The sequence below is a fragment of the Gavia stellata genome, chromosome 19 (assembly GCF_030936135.1).
Source record: "Gavia stellata isolate bGavSte3 chromosome 19, bGavSte3.hap2, whole genome shotgun sequence".
Taxonomy (NCBI): Eukaryota; Metazoa; Chordata; class Aves; order Gaviiformes; family Gaviidae; genus Gavia; species Gavia stellata.
In genome coordinates, this window is record NC_082612.1 from 14,254,709 (window position 1) to 14,272,582 (window position 17,874).

Below are 17,874 nucleotides of genomic sequence, written 5' to 3' on the forward strand. Positions count from 1 at the left end.
GCAAATTCACATATTGAAAACAGATGGATGAACTTTCAAAGATTTTTTTCTTTTTCTCTGCAAATATTTATTGGGGTAAAAATAAGGGCTTTTTTAACAGCTGAAATAAACTGCATGGACCAAAAAAACATTCTAAAACACTCCTGTTAAAATCCTCTTCTGCTTTCAAGTGGCTGTTTTCATCTTTTACTGTAATAGTTTTATTAGTTCCTCATTCTGCACTGTCATAACTGGTACAGAAGACTGCTTCCCTCACTGTTGTTCTTTCAGATTTGCTTCATGCATCACAAAGATATAAAAGCACTACCCATTTTCCATCTTAGTAGATCCCTTAAATCTGAACTGAAACTGATATTTGGAAATACCCCACCTACCAGTGATTTTGTGTTCCCCTATCCTATGTTTTTTATTTGTATTTTGTTTTATACAGATCTTCACAGGCCAGATCAAACGTAATCTTTTCCTGCCCGATGCATTAATATCAACCACTTTTTATTTCAAGAATTCTGAAATACATGAGACAGAAGTCTGGACACAACATCAGGTCATTCGTTAGCAAGCAGTGTTAGAGAGCTGTCTGCTGACTATAGGATATGAACACAAAATATTATTGTAAAACATCCCAATGTTCATTAGTCTGACTAGCTAACTAATAGTTGTTCCTATTGCCATCTTAAACCCTCATCTCTCATGCATTTTGATTACTGTTGTATGCTGACAAGCTGCCTCTGATCAATCCTCCACCAGCCCTCCTAGGTACTTTCAAACTCAGCAGACTGAAGTAGGTTATAATGTTCTTTTAAACATTTTTTTCTGTTGCGTATACTCTCCATTCTAGCTTCACAAAACTAGTATGGCCCTGGTCCAGAAAGCACATGCACATTTCACTTCAACCAGGGGCAAAGATCCTCAAATGCTTAAAGCTGCTGCTGAGGTCAAGAGTATTACTCAACTGGAGTGCAGACCAAGGCAGACACTACACTGCGTTAATCACCTGGCTTTGCTGGAAACATGTAGCAGAGCTTCTGCCAAAGATTCTTCATGCTTTGCAGCTTCACATGTCTACTGACAGTATTAAATATGCAATAGGCATGATGTAATATCTAAATAAAGTTGTATGCTGGCCAAGTGTAGTCTTCTCTGAGGTACAGATACACTGTTAAGTCCCTGTAATCTTTAAAAATATGCTTGTTTCTTCCCTCCTGCTGTATTTCCAAACCTGTTGGTGTGTGGGTGGTCCTACCAACCAATTCTGCCACTAGTTCTAGGAAGGTGCTGCAGCTGTAAAAAGTGGGATACACAGCTAAGGTCAGAAAGCCAGAACAAACCTACAGACTTGTGCAGTGACATCAAGTCAAGAGGAGCTTCCCATCCTACCTCCTTCTCCCTGAGATACTGGAGATAGGAGGGGCGGAACATCCCCCTGTCCCGCCAAAGAGAGACAATGTAGGATAGATCAATGTATTCAAGAAATGTGGAGACAGCTATAAAAAAAACGAACCAAAAAACTAGCCAGCACTGAAACAACAGATGGGAGGTAGGTAAGGGAAACAAAAGAAAGAATACTTGCCACTCATGCAGCAAGTAGGAGTTGCCCAGTGCCTTTTCAGCAATGGAAACAGGTTGTCGAAATGTCCATGCAGTGAGGTTAAAGGAAGAAAATTCACAGAACTCCGGAAGACCCCATGGAAATTCAAAGTCTAGCTTACCAAGTTAATTGCAACAGACAGTTTATCAGTAAAATTTTACTCATATCATAAAATAGCTGTTTTAATAGATGATACATGTGATATTTGAAAAATATTGATGTGTTCTTAGATACGTTAAAGCCAATTAATATTTACTCTTGCAATCATGCAACTACCCCAACTGCTGTCCTTCGGGAACTGTTCTGTTTTTCCTTGTAGGTCAGTGTTGGTTTTTTGGGTTTGGGGTTTTGTGTGGGTTTTCTTGGTTTTGGTTGTTTTTTTTTTTTTTTTTAAATGCAGACATGTGATGCAACCAGAATGAAATCAGAGCAGTTCAAACTGATAATCTGAGGCATTTCTACATGAAGTGATCACAATTAAATAACAATTTATTTTAATACTGTTCATTAATTCTTCATATAGCAAGTACCTTTTGAGACATGATTAAGAATTAAGTAACCGAGAGTTTCTACAGAAACAGAACAGGCAACAAAGAATCATATTCCTTAAATTAGGCTGGTCCTTGGGCAAGAGCCAGTGAATTATCCAGGCATCGAATCCTGCAACTATACTGATTGCAAATTTTTTTCTCATTATTTCATCAGGTTTCTGGCTGCATAGTGAAATAAGGGAAGGAATTCCCAATGTAAGAATACTAAATCTGCAAGCCATTGTTCAAGCAAGCAGTTTTCATGGGCAAAGGTTTAAAGCACGTGTTAAAGTATGTGGGATTAGCATCTAGCTAACTGATGCCACTCAGGCACAAGTAACCTTACATCAAGGAACAGCCCCAGCAGACACACATGCCAAATGCACCAGGACCATACCTATATATGGGGGCAGGAGGGGAAAAGGGGGGGGATAACGCCTTCATTTTGGTTGATACAGCTTTTTGAATAAAGTCAGCTTGCTCTTTTGCAAACTCGTATTCTAAAGCAAAGGTCCAGAAAATCGTTCAAAATTTTCTTTCTTTTCTGTAAAATACAGGTATTAGCAGAGGAAAAGCAGTGAAATGTAGTATATGACTAGTACCTGAAACCAGGGAATACAAAGCCACAACTGGCTAGGGAGCCTGGGCAATTGCTCTTGCATCGTGTTACTGGAAGGACACACAATGCACTAGAGGGTATTACTGGAAGAGGTTCAGTTACCTGATGCAATTTATGCTGAAGGAAGAAACCATACTACATTTTACTTATCTGACCACTGTGCCTCACATTTAGTTGTAAGCTGGAGCGGGAGCCAATAACCATTGCACAAAGTATATAGATTAGTAGTCTGAATTCATGCATTAAATTATGATGTACTGCACTTGCATTCTTACATCAGCAACCAATTTTCAAACTGTTTTTTTCTAGAAGGGATTATGACCATATGAAGCCTGACCTCCTGCATAACACAGACCCCTGTTAAGCCAAATGATTTCTATCTGACCAAAGGATATTTTCCAGAGAGATAGGTCCTCTTGGTTTGAAAACTAAGCCAATTGATTCAGCCAGTTAAGACTCTTCCAAGCACCACTGTACTCTCTGCTCTTTGGGGACCTACATTCCAGACTGCTTACAGTCCAGACTGATTACAAATTGCCCACAAACGGTAAGGAAATGAAGGGATGACCTGCAGTAGAACCAACTTGGTACACTGTAAGTTACCAGCACCGAAAACACAAATACTTTAGAGTATATGGACTCAAATACCGGTAATAAGTCACAATGTTTTCAGCTGTTTGGATATCCGTCACACAGATCTTTGCTGCGGGAATATTTCCCCCTCTTTCTTTTAAAATATAACTAGTGATTTCTTTTGTTTTTAATCTTTCATAAGAATTTGCAAGTTTCTTTGCAAAATAACAATGACTGGTGTTTTTAAAGGAAAAGCAAATTTATGCACCTTACACATGAACAATCTATTTTACTATAAAAAGATTTTCTTACTGACAAACAGCAACCCTCTTTCACAAAAAGCCACACTTTTATTTAAATAAAACACACACAAAGATCAAGTAGTCTTCATCACCTTTCCACAGTCCCGCTGACAGCAATCTTATGATTATGTTTGTGAGCCTGCAGTGTTTTACCTGCTAAAATACACAGGATTCTCAAAGTAAATTGGATTACATATTCAAGAGTGAAGACCTGGATTATATATACCTCTAGCGTACCTTATTAAAACACCAAAGCCAATTTATTTACTGTTTATGAATGATAATAAATAACAACACTTCAGACCTTAAAATTACCAGCAGCCATGTCTTTGTTGCACAGCAAACACTATCAAAAAGCTCGGTACAATATCAGACAGTGACGCTTCCCATTCAGCTTTAACCATGCAGTCCTCGGAGCCGAGGTGCTTTCAGCGCACACCAGTGACCTGCAATACAGCCATTCTTCAGTGTCACAGGCAACTTGCATGACACCTTGCCTACAGCTGGATGGAGGCCACTCCGCAGTTGGTGCCACTGTTGTCCCTGACACTGCCACCCAGGGACACCCTCCCCTCCTCCAGTTTGCCAGACGACAAGCATGTTTTATTCACCTGGCTCCTGAGAGCCGAGCCCCACCATGCCACATCCTTCTCCCAGCTCTACACTAATATAATCTACAGCCTGACAGTCTCTCAAGACACCTTCTATTAAGAGATTTTTCTCTTAAAAATGCCTAAACAAACAGCATACATCTTTTTAGCATGTAGAGCAAATACAGAAGTATACCCTCCAAAAGAGCTAAGATTTAATACAGGTCAGACGGTGACTCTGGGAGTCATGCTCATGAGCTACCACTCAAATAGTCCCATGGATGTCAGCAGTCTATTTGTATATGAGCTCAACACCACAACTAGGAAAACTCGCAATGTCATGTGTGTCATGAGTAAGAATTTTTCAAAACAGGCATCGTGACATTCCAACACTGAATGAAACACACACTGCTTAAACGGTTCCTAGTATTTAAAGTGTGCTGACGACCCCTTCTCTTTCCACTAAGGCAAGATGGACACATAATGAGCTCCAGTCATAAACCTGAAACATTTAAGGGACCTATTTGGATTGTAGATGTCAGCTGATTTCTGAGAAAGCCTCAATCAACAGGGTCGACTTAAGTCATGTTTGCACCTTGGGCATTCAGTTTTGTATTAAGATCACGGACAATGAATAAACTCTTTCTAAGTGTTACTTCCTGGACTATAAAAACAATAACTCATAACAACACAGAGCTAAAGTGTACAGTACAAGCTGTTGTTTTCCCTAGTAACTGTAATGAATCATTACTCTTCCATTCTTTCTCAAAACAGTCCATGTGATTAGCTCTCTCATTTGCTATTACAGGATGAGGTCATCCAATTACTTTTCTGAGCAACAATCTGAACTCCATGGGTAATACTATGGACAAATCCTTTTAAAGGGGAGGGTCAATTCTATTTGATTTCATTTCATGGGAGAGGCTAAATGAATAGTAAATATTATACACCACTCAAAAATAATTACAATGTTAAACTTCCAATCCTGGTAATAGTATCCACAAAAGCATGAAAATAACCTCTTCATTGTGAACACCACCCTTGGAACTTTATGAAGAGTTAAACAGTTTTGTTTTGTAGGTGTTCATTCATATAAACAAAAGCAAAATAACTTCTAAATATTTACTTGATAACTGTTTTCTTATGTGAATTATATAGCATTGGCTTATATGGACATGTAATGTGGTATCAAAAAAACCCCCAATTCTTCCTCTGAACTTAAGGCCTAAGATTTGTCAAGCCTTCCCCAACACCTGCCTTTGTTGCTCTCTCTTTCTACCAAGGCAGCTTTATAGAGCACTGATTTGCCCAGCCACCGTTTCCCTTGCACACAAGTTTTCAAACTTGTTTAGTGAAACTGCCTTTGAGGAAGTACCCTCACTCTGACATTGAGCAAGACAAGCAGCAAAAACAGTACTTGCTTTTTCTGTCTTCAGGCTGATGAATGCAAATGAGAGAAGATTGAAAACCTAACCACTAATCTTAAAAAAAAAAAGCAGCTCAGGAAGGGCCAATGTGATGATCTGGCTTGAGTATTGCAGGATAAAGCAGTAACAAAGGATAAAGCTTTCATCCTCCCTTCAAGTTTAACAATCGTGATTGAATTAGATTATCTTCCAAATACCTTAAAAGTGATCAGCAATTGAACGTCTACCACAGTACTTGTCAAGGCATCCAAACAACTCATGACCATCCCTGTAAAAATTTGTATCTTAACTCAAACCTGAATCTGACTGGGTTTAGACTTTCAGCTTTTAGAACTTTTTGTAACTTTGTCTGCTAAGCCCTAATCATTGTAAGACGTAACGACATTTGTCAGTGTTATCTGCTAAGCAATATTTAAAATATTTTAAGGTTGTAAAACTTTGCTATTTTTCTCTTCAACAGAGAGGAAACCAGAATGTGCTTTACAATCTGTATCTATCGCTACGTATAGGTACACACACACAGAGCAAAAGAATTGCCTTTATTTCCACTGAGGCCCAGTTGGCAGATGACGAAATGTCCAGGTGCAGAAACTCACACAATAATACATCCAAACAATAAGTTCCCAGAAACAAACCCACTAGACTTGACCTGAAACAAAAACCTAGCAGAAACAGGAAAAGCCTGAGTAGAGATATGAGTACTGACAGGACATGCTAGACAGTAACAGGTATGTGAAAGCTTACAACACAGAGGAAATTGATATTTGGGCAAAAACCCAAAAAATAATCTCACACACCAGAAGAAAATAAATTCTATACTACATGTCAATCACACCAGGCTATATGAAATGATGGAGAAACAGTGAGAAGAACACAGATGGAGTTAACAAATGCCTTCAAGGTATAATATAAACATTTACTCATAAGTTTGTAAAAAAAACACTTAGGAAAAGCATGATCAAGTACCATTGACCAAAAGAGCAGGGAAAATCACTGAACTTCACTCAAAACTAATTCTTCAAGTATCCCATTCTCTCAGAGTAGCATAAGCAACTTAAACAGATTTAATCCAGAGCAAAATTTAAATCAACTACATCTGCACCAATACAAGATTCAGATAAACTATAAGATTAAAGAACAAATCAAGTAAGTATGAGCCATTGAAGAAAAAAGAAAAACAAAACCCACCACCACTAAGCTAAGAAAAATAATTGTAAACTGAATCTAGCCAACAAAATCAGTGGCACAAATTGAGAACTGAAGTGTGCACAGTAAATTCAGCTTGAACTAAGGAACAGTCCTGAAACACAGCATGGTCAAATACAAGCTAAATCTGAAGAGAAGCAATAGTTTCAGAAAAAAATTATTCAGATTCTAACTGTTCTGACTGAATACCTGCAGATAGATCAGATTTCAATAAGCTGTCACAGAAGACACTTTACCAGGGAAAGGAACAATGCTGAACAGAAAAATCCCAAGAACTTTGGCTAATAAAATACTGGAAAATGCAGAGGGGAAGCACAAGGCAGGACCGTGAGGAAAGAACCAAAACCACATTAAGAGCTTACTAGCTGAAATTAGGACTGCTACTGTAGTAGGAATTCATACAGCCCTATCTGGAAACTTCATAAAAAAGAACAAAAAGAACAATCAGAAATCAGGCCTAGAAAATACTTACAACCTTTCTTTTGAAAAGAAAACAAATCGAAAGATTTTGAAGAAATCCTCCAGAAGAACCTAAACCCACCTCAGCACCAGATTTAAAGGCAAAATGCAAATGTAGATTACTGAATGTCAACACTGATCAGATGTCAGAAGTAGGATTAGCGATCAAAGAGCTAAAGAAAAGCAAGATTTCAGTCACATGCTTACAGCCCTTTATATACCTTGTGCCATCATACTTTAGCAAAGTCAGTGGCAGCAACAACTCTTGTCCATCACAGGAAAAAGCCATACACAGTGCGATACTATGAAGGATAAGAAAAGCAGAGGTCACAAATCTTAGGGAAGAACAGAGAAAGCTGAATGGATTCTGCCTACACCGAATATTCACAAGAAGAACAATCATATGAGAATACATATGTTTTAACTGACTTCCAAAAGCATTTGAGAAGTTGAGCATTTTTTTTCCCTTTTCCCTTTTAAGTCTGTAATTCTTACAGACATACATTGTGGAACCTTTTTTAATTCTACAGAACTTTAACTGAAACTGTCAAGGGCCCAGACCTCTGTGAAATATGATATATTCTTACAAGAATGTATAACTAGACAGTGGAGTGATGGAAATACGGAAACTGATGTGAAGAAGTGCTACTTTCTCTTACCTTTCAGCGTGGGACCAGAAAGTAATACCAAAAACCCTGTAAGCAATACAAACTCCAGTATAACGCAGAAAATTACTAAGAGGCCTAGACATTTATTGCTTACTATATTGCGATCCCGTGTGACATTTCCAACAGGGTTTCATACAAACAGAGATCTCAGGAGAAGTAGCAGGCCATCCTTGAATTTCATGTGTCAAGCAATAACGTTATGTCAGAAGGCAAAAATGGCAAATGACAGCTCAGCTCAGAGATCACACTACTCAAAGTGTAAAAGATGAAGTAACATCAAGTCTTTGACCAAGAAGCATTACAGTACAGAAAGCAGAGCTATGCCAAGCAACATCTCAGGCACCGTATCTGTGCAAACTGCACATTGCCTGTTAAGGACTGGAGATCAAGACAAGCATTAGGCAGTAAATGAGACACCTTCCAATTAAGTACCTGTGAAAGCACCTGGGAATTCAACAGGAAGACTGGTGAGACAATCTGCAGAATCAAACAGCAGTTCAGCCCCAGACACCTGCATGTCCTCTTGAAGTGGAAATCTACTAGTGTGAAGAAGCAAACACACCCACAGCTGATCCTAACAAGAAGCTCAGCAGCATCAGAGCAGATTTGGTGTAACACCAAACGACAGAGCGGAGCCCAAGAGACGAGTTTCCACCCCATGAACCAAAATGAACATGGAAAGCTGATGGATAGGCTGACCACTCATGTCAGTTATGCCAACTGCATGCATTTTGACAAATGCTAGATTTCAAGTATCAAAAAGCACATGCTTTCTACTCCAGTGTACCAAGTCTGCAAAATCTTAACTGCTTGAATCAACAAGGACAGAAAACATCAAGTTTATTAAAGCATGTACCATCTTTTCATCAGGCAGATGATATACTGGCCAAAAGCTTTTCTAAATCTTATGCATAAACAGTTTTCAAGCAACCTCTTCCTCAACCCTCTGAATTGAGAGGTTGAGAGCAAGACAGAATCTCATCTCCAAACTTGAGCTACTAATTGTGTTGTCCAGCAAGGCTGCAGAAAAGTGTTCTGAGTTAGAACACTGTTACGTTACTAAAAATTGTATTAGATTTGACATTGAAGGCTTGCATCAGCCAGCCGAACTCAGAACCTCTCCTTTCTGCCTTTCCAGTGTGGAAATTACATGGTAACCCTTTCTGGAAAAGTATCTGGGGAGAAAGACAATACTTCATCAATTTCTTTTATCACCAAAAGTCAGCAAATTTCCATCTGCTCTCTTCTGCTTAAGCATTTGAATCATCTTTGGCAACATCTCATGGACTTACAAACTCGTACTGAATCTCTCAGACATGCACTGTCTCAGCTGTAAGCATATATACCCTATCTGCAAAATAATTCATTCCCAAAAACTTTTCTTGCAAGCTAAGAACAATTTATTTGCCTTGGGATTCAAAGAGATCTTACAATAACATTTTAAACAAAATTGCTCAGAATTTCATCACCACTTCACACACAAATACACGCACGCAAAAGGAGCACAGCAGTCACAAGCTAATTGTACCACACCCTCAATCGCTCTTACTGCAAGCTCTAAGTGAATACATTGCTCAGCAGCCAAGTATTAGTAGCACTAATTCCTTGTAATATTGTTTCCAAATAAAAGAGTTGGGCAAGCATTACCATAGTATAGAAGAAAGCAGTTAGAGACATTTTTTTAACCTATTTGTTGCATCAGAATGCAAGATATACTTAATAACACAAAAACATGAGCTTTTAGTTATTTATAAACTTTATGCCATGTTCAAGATCCTTACATCCTCGAAAGTAACACGGTCATACAGGGCATAGTGCCCAAATGATGGGAGAGGCCTGGGTTTGTGCTCTCTCCAAATGCCTCTGCTTCAGGTGATCACAGAATCACTAAGGTTGGAAAAGACCTGTAAGATCATCAAGTCCAACCATCAACCCAACCCCACCATGCCCACTAAATCATGTCCCACAATGCCTCATCCACACGTTCCTTGAACACCTCCAGTGATGGTGACTCCACCAACTCCCAGGGCAGCCTGTTCCAGTCTTTCACCACTCTCTCAGTAAAGAAATTTTTCCTAATATCCAGCCTGAACCTCCCCTGGCGAAACTTGAAGCCATTTCCTCTTGTCCTGAATGCAGGTTGCAATCCTGATGCAGGTTGCCGCACAGCACACCGGATCCCTCGGGAGAAGGAAGTTACTTCATACCAGTCAAACCACCAGGCTGCCCAGGGAAGGTAGGTGGCAAGCAGGAAGCAGAATAGGTATGAAGGAGAGAGGGTTAAAAACATCCGGCACCTTTGAGAAAACTAATAAGAGGAAAGAAAAGGCTTTTTCCCTTGTTGATGGTCAAAAGGAAGATGAAACTCTTGAGTGAAGGTCACACAGAAGCATAATACAGGCATGGCATTATGTGCAAGGCATGAAACAATTTCATTATGGAGAAAGCTTACCAACCATAAAATACTTTTAAAGCAGAAAAGTACATTTTTTGGTCTGGAAGATTAACGCAGTGATGCAAGATAATGCGAGTTTGCAGAACAGCTATGAAAATCCAATTTAAAATCCAATTTATAAGTCTTTCCTGGTTTTCTTTTGTTAAAAAGGAAAACAAAACCCAAACAACCCTTCAGTTAAGGCATGCTTACAAAGGAAAGTTACATTGATATGACTGGTACTGACATAGACACAATCATTTAAAAGAGTCCAGGCCTTAATTCAGTATAAAAACGGATCCACACTGCTTAGCAGAAAAGCTGTATCTCTTAAGTAAACTATTTATCAGATACGTTTTGTTAGCAGAGATGACTCCTAGGGACTCACTAATTAGGCACTACCCTAACACATAACAAGACAATCATCGTGCTTCTAACTTGTTACAGTCCAATATTAAAATAAGTGCAGAAATTGTCTGAACAAGTGTTTAAATAAGAGAGCTTTCTCTGTTCAACTAAATTACATAAATTGAGGCCAAGAGGAAAGAATCAGTGCAGAAAGGGCTGATATTTCACCCCTTCCTCCAAAGTGACTGATACTCCTTTTCCTGCAAAGGGTTGCTGTACTCTGAGTGCATCCAGGAGAACAGGTAATGCAAGTACTGCTCTTCTGCTTCAACATAAAGCCACCCAGAATTACTTTCACCCACCCCCAAGGCTCTATAAACTACTTGTTTTCAGACTGAGATGTGTCAAAAGACCTACAAGATCCAGTCTTCTGGACTTTGCTCTGGTGATGGTAACCTCCGTCCAAAGGATGGTATTAAATAAGTGATGGAGGACAGGTAACATTGAGACCCTGGGAGCTGCTTTGAAGGTAATCATCAGCCTTCAGCCACATTTTCAGTCACAGCATCCAGCCACACTGCTGTCTGAAGAGGTCTGTCCCCAGCCTTCCCGCCTCATTCCCATTCATCCACAGGAAAGCGCTCTATCTCTTCCTTCAGCCATGCCAACACAACTGCATTACAGTGCAGACCCAACTTAAGCTCTTTGAAGTTTGATGTGTTCGCAGATGGAGAGAAGGGCATTACACTTAACCCTGCTCAGTTTACTGACTGGTTAGTTTCACAGCAAACCTAGAATTGAGGGCAATGCCAGAGAATCAATGCTTCTCATTGTCGAACCACTGCTTACGTTACAGACTGAAGCCATCTCATATCATCAAGTCCACAGCCTCATCAATTTGAAAGTCAATTGTCATTCTACAATTTAAGACAAACGACTTCAGGAGTCAATAAGGGGGGAGTACAAGTCAGCAGAAGTTGGATCACAAAAAAAGCGACAGCTGTATTTACATCCTCCCTTGCATATATAAATTCAGACCGCTCCCACCACAGTGAATAATCTTACATACAATATCTCTAGTCAACTTCAAGGACACACAATCTGGTTTCCCACAGAGCAACCAGGCCAAATTTTATACCACATTCATGGGTGGGTAACTTTTTAGGTTATATCTGAGCAAGTTTCAGCATTATGTCACTACAGAAAGGGCAATTAACAAAAAAAAAACCCCAACAACCCACAAAACCCCAAACCAAAAACCACCCACAAAAGGGTTTTTTCTGTTTCTATACTTTCGACCAGTTAACCTCCACCTCCGTCACGAGAACTGTATCGTTATGATCTACAGAACTTCCACAGGGTCATCCTAAATGCTATCATTATTACAAATGATGTACCCTGTTGACCATTTCAGCTGATTTATTTATTTTGAACGCTCAGGATCAGCTAGGTCCTTCAATATCTTGCTTTTAGCCAGTCTTACCTACCAAGAACAATCCATTGGCTTCCTTCACCTGCCTTGGCCTTCAGTGGGCAGACCACAGCTGTTAGAACAAGCAGCAAAATTCCAGTATTTCCATGAAAAACAAATAATCACAAGTTCCACTTATTACCGTGCCTACCAAGCTGGGAATGGCCTGGACATTCTACGTCCCTTTTGGTCTTCTTCTCCCACCTTTTGTTGACCACCGTGTCAAAACCCCATGTGCTGAAATGGCAAGGTCTGACAAGTTGCCATACAGCCCTTTAAATACTGCCAGCGCTAATAACTTTCTGCGTGCTAGTAATGGGTGTTTGTTTAGTTACGGTTCTGGCAACATACTGAAAAAAGCTACAACTTTTTTCCAGCCCTTCCCCATACAAACAAACCCCTTAGAAATTGTTTAGCTACTTGTTGCTACTACCTCAATGCCACAGCAGCTGCGATTCCAGGCAAAGCACGGGCACTAATAAAAGCTACAGGGAAAGCAGTTTTCAAAATACGCATGGACGTTTTGCATTCTAAATCAATATTCACTATACAGACTGCATTCACATACTGAAATAATGGATGCAGTGCACAAAAACTTAAATTCCAAGGGGGGGGGGGGGAAGACAGAACTATTTCTGTATTCTGAACTCCTACCAAATGCTGCTGGCTTATCTGACCTTCACAAAAAAAGGAGTGCACATTTACGAATCCTACTCCCATTCAAGGACTAAATCTTCAGAAGTGATCTCTCCATTGGTACACGGGTATCGTCAATCAGACTATCATACAGACAACTGCAAGAAGGCTTAGATATACATGCACTGTGCAAACAGGTTGAAGAGAAAACCCCAAATTCTTGAAATGTTTCCCCAGTAACTGAGAAATGTTTGGAAAACTGACTGGGTATCTCAAACGATCTCTAATTCAAAGACAACAAAGTCAGAAAAGTACAAGAATGCCTTGTCAGACCACCTACAGTAAGGTAGAGGAAGAAATCCTTATGAGGGCAGAGGGTAATCCACGAAAGGAGAGTCTGCAAAGAATTTCTCAGTAAATACAGTAAGGGTGAACATTTGAGGCAAGACATGCTTTTTATGGATTTGCCATCACTGTCCATAATTCAAAAGATTAAAAAAACCCAAAACAAGAACAAAAAACCCTACAGCCTATGTCACGCAAGAGTGAGGCGCTTTATCAACATACAACACTGAAGACCTCAAGAGCCTACATGAAAACACACTTTACAGCGGTGTGCTAGTTTAGATTATAAATTGTTTACAAGTCCATAGAGCATTCAAAGGCTGAAGAAACACTTAATCTCCTGGTAAATATGCACAGGACCTTGAACCAAACATAGATGTAGCCTATATGTTTATTTTGATTAGCCTGAAGAACTAGTTGCAATGCAAGTGGGTAAGGAAGAAACCACAGCTTTTTAGAGAACGAGTTTTGACTGTTTTCTGCCCATTCAAGGAGGACCGGTAGCAACACCGGCAGGTTCTGTATCTCCTACTTCACAGAAATGCGTATACACTGCCTAAAAATGATGGAAGGTCTTGACAAACGTATATGCACAGTATTATAGAGACCGAGGTGCGCATGACCCAGACATCTACAGAAGTGCCTCCAGCCGCCAGCAGACAAAACCGAAGCGTTCAGGGGAACATACTTCACAAGGACATCCCGAAGCAAATCTGTTCTCATCGTATGCGTTTCTGAATCACAACTTGGTCTTACTTTAAACAACATGCGTTAGAGGCTCAAAAATAAAACCCCGCAAGCATCCGGGCGAGTCACACCCTGGAGTACGAAGGCACCGGCGATCACCCGCACAAGGCTTCACGGTGCGTTTCCTCAGGGAAACCGTGGCGTACTCCAGGCGCCCCGCCGAGCACCGAGACACCAGCACGGGGCCAAGGCCCCCGCCACCGCCTCCACGGCGGCAGGAGAGGCATCAGCCGCCGCCCTCGGCCGCGGCAGGGACGGCGGGTGCCCCCCGGCACGGCCCGGGAAGGTGGCGAGGAGCGGGGAGGGTTCCCCGCAGCCCCACGGCGGGCGCCGCTCCCCGAGGGCCCTCACCCCGCCCCACGGCGGGGACCCACCGCCGCCCCGCGGGAGCCGCTGAGGGAGCCGGCGCGGGAGGCGGCCCCGCCCCGCCCTCCCCGGGACCCCGGCCGCCGCCGCCCTTACCCGCCAGTCCCCCGCCGCCGCCATCGCCTCCGTGCCCCTTCCTCCTCTGGAGGATGAAGTAGGGGTTGGCGCGCTCCGTCACCCACAGGGCGTTCGCCAGCAGCACCTCCTCGGGGTTCACCCACATGCTCCCAGCGCAGACAAAGGCCGGCCCGACCGGCTGGCTGGCTGCGGGGCCTCACGCACGCACCGTCCGCATCAGACGCCACCATGCCCGGCCGCCGCGGCGGACGGCGCAGCCCCGCGGGCACCGGCGGGCGCAGGGCGGAGGGGCGGCAGCCGCATGCCGCCGCGGCTCCCGCCGCCTACCCGCCCACCGCCGGGCGCGGAGGGGCGGCCCCAGCGGCCAGGGGCGGCGGCGGCGGCCCCGGCAGCACCCGCCGCAGCGCCGAGGGCAGCAGTGACATCAGCGGCCGGCCCGGCCCCGCCACCCGTCGGCGGAGGCGCCCCGCAGCCCGCCGCGCGCTCGCCTTCCCCGCAGGAAGCCGGCGGGAGCCGCCGGGCACCCGCACCCCGCGCGCCGCCGCTCGCTCTGCCTGGCGGGCGGGGAGGGGGGCGCACTCCGCGCTCCCCGCACCTGCGCGCGCGGTGGGGCGGGGCCGCCGCGCGCTGGGCAAGGGGGCGGGGCTGCGGCGTGCGCGCCGCGGCGGGCGCTGCCTCGGGGCGGCCGTTGGAAGGGGCGGTCCTACCTGCCGGGGGCGGGGACGCGGCCGCCCCGCCTCGCCGTCCCTCCCCCGCGCGCCTCGGGGCGCCTGAGGGGCTTTGCCCCCTCAGCGGGCATGGCTGGCGGGCGGCCCGTGCCTGCGGGGTCGCTGGGGAGCAGCCAGCTAGGCCCCTGTTCAGCCGCCGGCCTGGAGAGGTCGGGCCTTTCATCCCGTGGCGCGGAGCAGTTTGTAAAGCGGGGTGTTGAGGGGAGGCCGGGCGGGCGGGCTCTGGCCCGGGCTGCGGGGGAACCGGCCGCAGGATGCCCGCTTGCCGCAGGCCCTTTCGGCGTACCCCTTCTCTGCCGTGCCTGAGGCGGCCTTTGAAGTTCCCCTCTGCTGCTGAAGGCCGCATCGTGCTCGCGCCTAAGATTGGGGGGAATTTCTGAGGGCCTGAAAAGCCCTAAAATAAACCGGTCTATTTGGCAGGTATGCCAGGCACACTCGGAGGGTATAGCAGTATGTACAGATAACATGGTTTGTATCCTCCCAGCTCTGAACTGGGATACAGTCAAACCCTCTATTTGATTTCCAGGTTGTCAGGAAACGACTGAACTCGCTGTCCTCCCTTTAGCCAGAAAACAGTTACTCCCCGGTCAATTACTTTGGTCTATTAAAGATGTTGAAAAGAGTAAATTAACCCCCCAAAAAAATATTAAAAACATGTTCTAAGCACAATCTTTTCATATGCAGGCCGTAGCCTTACAGTAGCGTTGAGCCTTTCATCACCTGGTGCTGGCATGGAGTGGGAGACCCGGTGCTCGTTCTGTGGAGACGGACGCATGGTCATGGGAGAAATGACTCTTCGTCTGAGGTAGTGGTCAAGCAGCTGTTACTGTGCAGGTAAAAAGTTCAGGAGAGGGAGGTGACTGTCTCTGATGAACACTTTAAAATTGATAGTAGTGCCGTTGGTCCCACTACACCCTGGGGAATATTTGTCACTGTCGCTAAGGCAGGACTGTGATCTGAATGGGAATGCATAAGAGCTTCTTCACCCTTTCCACACGTATCACAGAATCTGATTATTCTGAATTTTAGTATTGTTGAAATGACCTTGTCCTTTTAACTGGAAGATTTTGGGAGGGGGTAGTATTTGTAAAGAAATTCTCCAAACAAGCATATTTCTTGTAGCTTTGAGAAGAAATTTCAGGATTTTTTTTTTTTTTTTTTTTTAAACCAGCTCTAGTTAAAACCTTCATGCCAAGTAGATTGGAAGTTAAATTCTAGCCTGGCTAAAAGTAGTGGCAAAAATTCCTCATCGCTTCCTTTTGTAAAGGCAGAGTGTCACACACACAAGGCTCATCAATGCTCCTGCGTTGTCATAGGAGTACTGATGGCATTACGCGCTAGTGATGTCATCACTGCCAACGACCTGCAGTAGAACTACTAAAGCCACGCTGACATTTTGGGAAAGAATAACCAAATGATACTCTGCTGCATTCAGAGCCGGTGAAGAAGTTCATTTTCTTTGTGCAGTTGACCTCAAGAAGGAAAAAGAGCATTATCAGAGGCTGGGAACTCTTCCTGCTTCCCATTCCTAACTTGCTTTTCAACACTGGGCCCAGACAGTTATGCATGCAAAACTGTAAGCACTGAAAACAGCTGCCAGGCCTTATTAGTGCCAATTAGTCAGTTTTAGATGTGAGTAGGGTGATATACATTAATGGCATAAAGAACACCGAAAGCATAATTTCTAACATCCTTCCTATTTATTTTCCATTAAGCATTCTAAAACATTTGAATTAAACTGGAAAGAAATAAAATGTCATCACTCAAGTATATGGCATTTGAAATGAGGTTATATTGTGTCTTTTTATTGCTGTGTTGTAGATAGTATCAAGGCATTTTTAAATGAAAACCTGATCTGCTTTCACAGTAATGAAAAATAGGTGGTGTGCTATCATGGCTGACCTTTTTGTTGAAGCCAAAGCAAACATTTTCTCCTGTATGCCCATCGCATATTTTTATCCATCATGTAAAATGCTTGTCTAAATGTGGATATTTTTTTGGCTCCGTTAAAAAGTTTCTTTTTCATCATGTAGTTTGGCAGCAAAATAAAGAACTTCTAGCCAGCCCGATGAGCTATAATAGGAATTAAAAGTCTTAGATGCAAATAAAGGAATTATTGCCTCAGCTTGTTTTGTAATATTTTGTTGAAAAAACTTATCAGGTTGGAACCTCAGTGTGGTTTTAACACTGAACAGGACTGTTTAAAGATCTCTATGCCATTAGATTTAAAACTTCAACATATGCCATTCAATTTTGAAAAATGAATTAAAGAAATAAGGAGCAAATACCAATAGAAACTAAGGAGTTATTTCTTATAATGCTGTATTATAAACCTCTCAGGGAAGAAAATAAACATCATTCTAGAAGGACAACCATTCTGTGCAATGTCATCAGACTAACAGACAATGACAATACTCAAGCAGGAAAAAGATGAAATAAAGCAGACATTTTACCATTTATTCCCTGGAAGACCTTCTTACAACGGACCTCTTTTTTAGATGCAGCCAACTAGCATTTGCTAGTGGTTCAGGACAGCTGTTCAGTTGACTAGGAGCAAAGATAAAATATCAGGGTGTCAAAAATTATCTTTGAGAAATGCACACATTGTTCAGGTTGGAACAATAGTCATATAGGTCCTACATGAGGACTTACCTGAGCACGGAGAAGAACCTAGCCATCATTACCTATAAGCTTAGAGCCTTCAACTGCTGTAAATCAATACCTTATTTGTACAGGGAGAGGTGGGTGTTTAGATTTTT

General features: G+C 42.8%; 1 protein-coding gene across 4 annotated transcripts in view; it reads right to left on the minus strand.

Annotated features, from left to right (window-relative positions):
* Positions 1–14,532, minus strand: part of TBC1D9 (TBC1 domain family member 9) — a 55,008-nt gene extending 40,476 nt beyond the window's left edge. For all 4 annotated transcript variants that reach the window (XM_059827009.1, XM_059827008.1, XM_059827007.1 and 1 more), the window contains exon 1: positions 14,406–14,532. In XM_059827009.1, coding sequence (XP_059682992.1) covers positions 14,406–14,532 — 127 coding nt within the window. The remainder of the gene's footprint in view (positions 1–14,405) is intronic.
* Between the last annotated feature and the right edge of the window lie 3,342 nt (positions 14,533–17,874).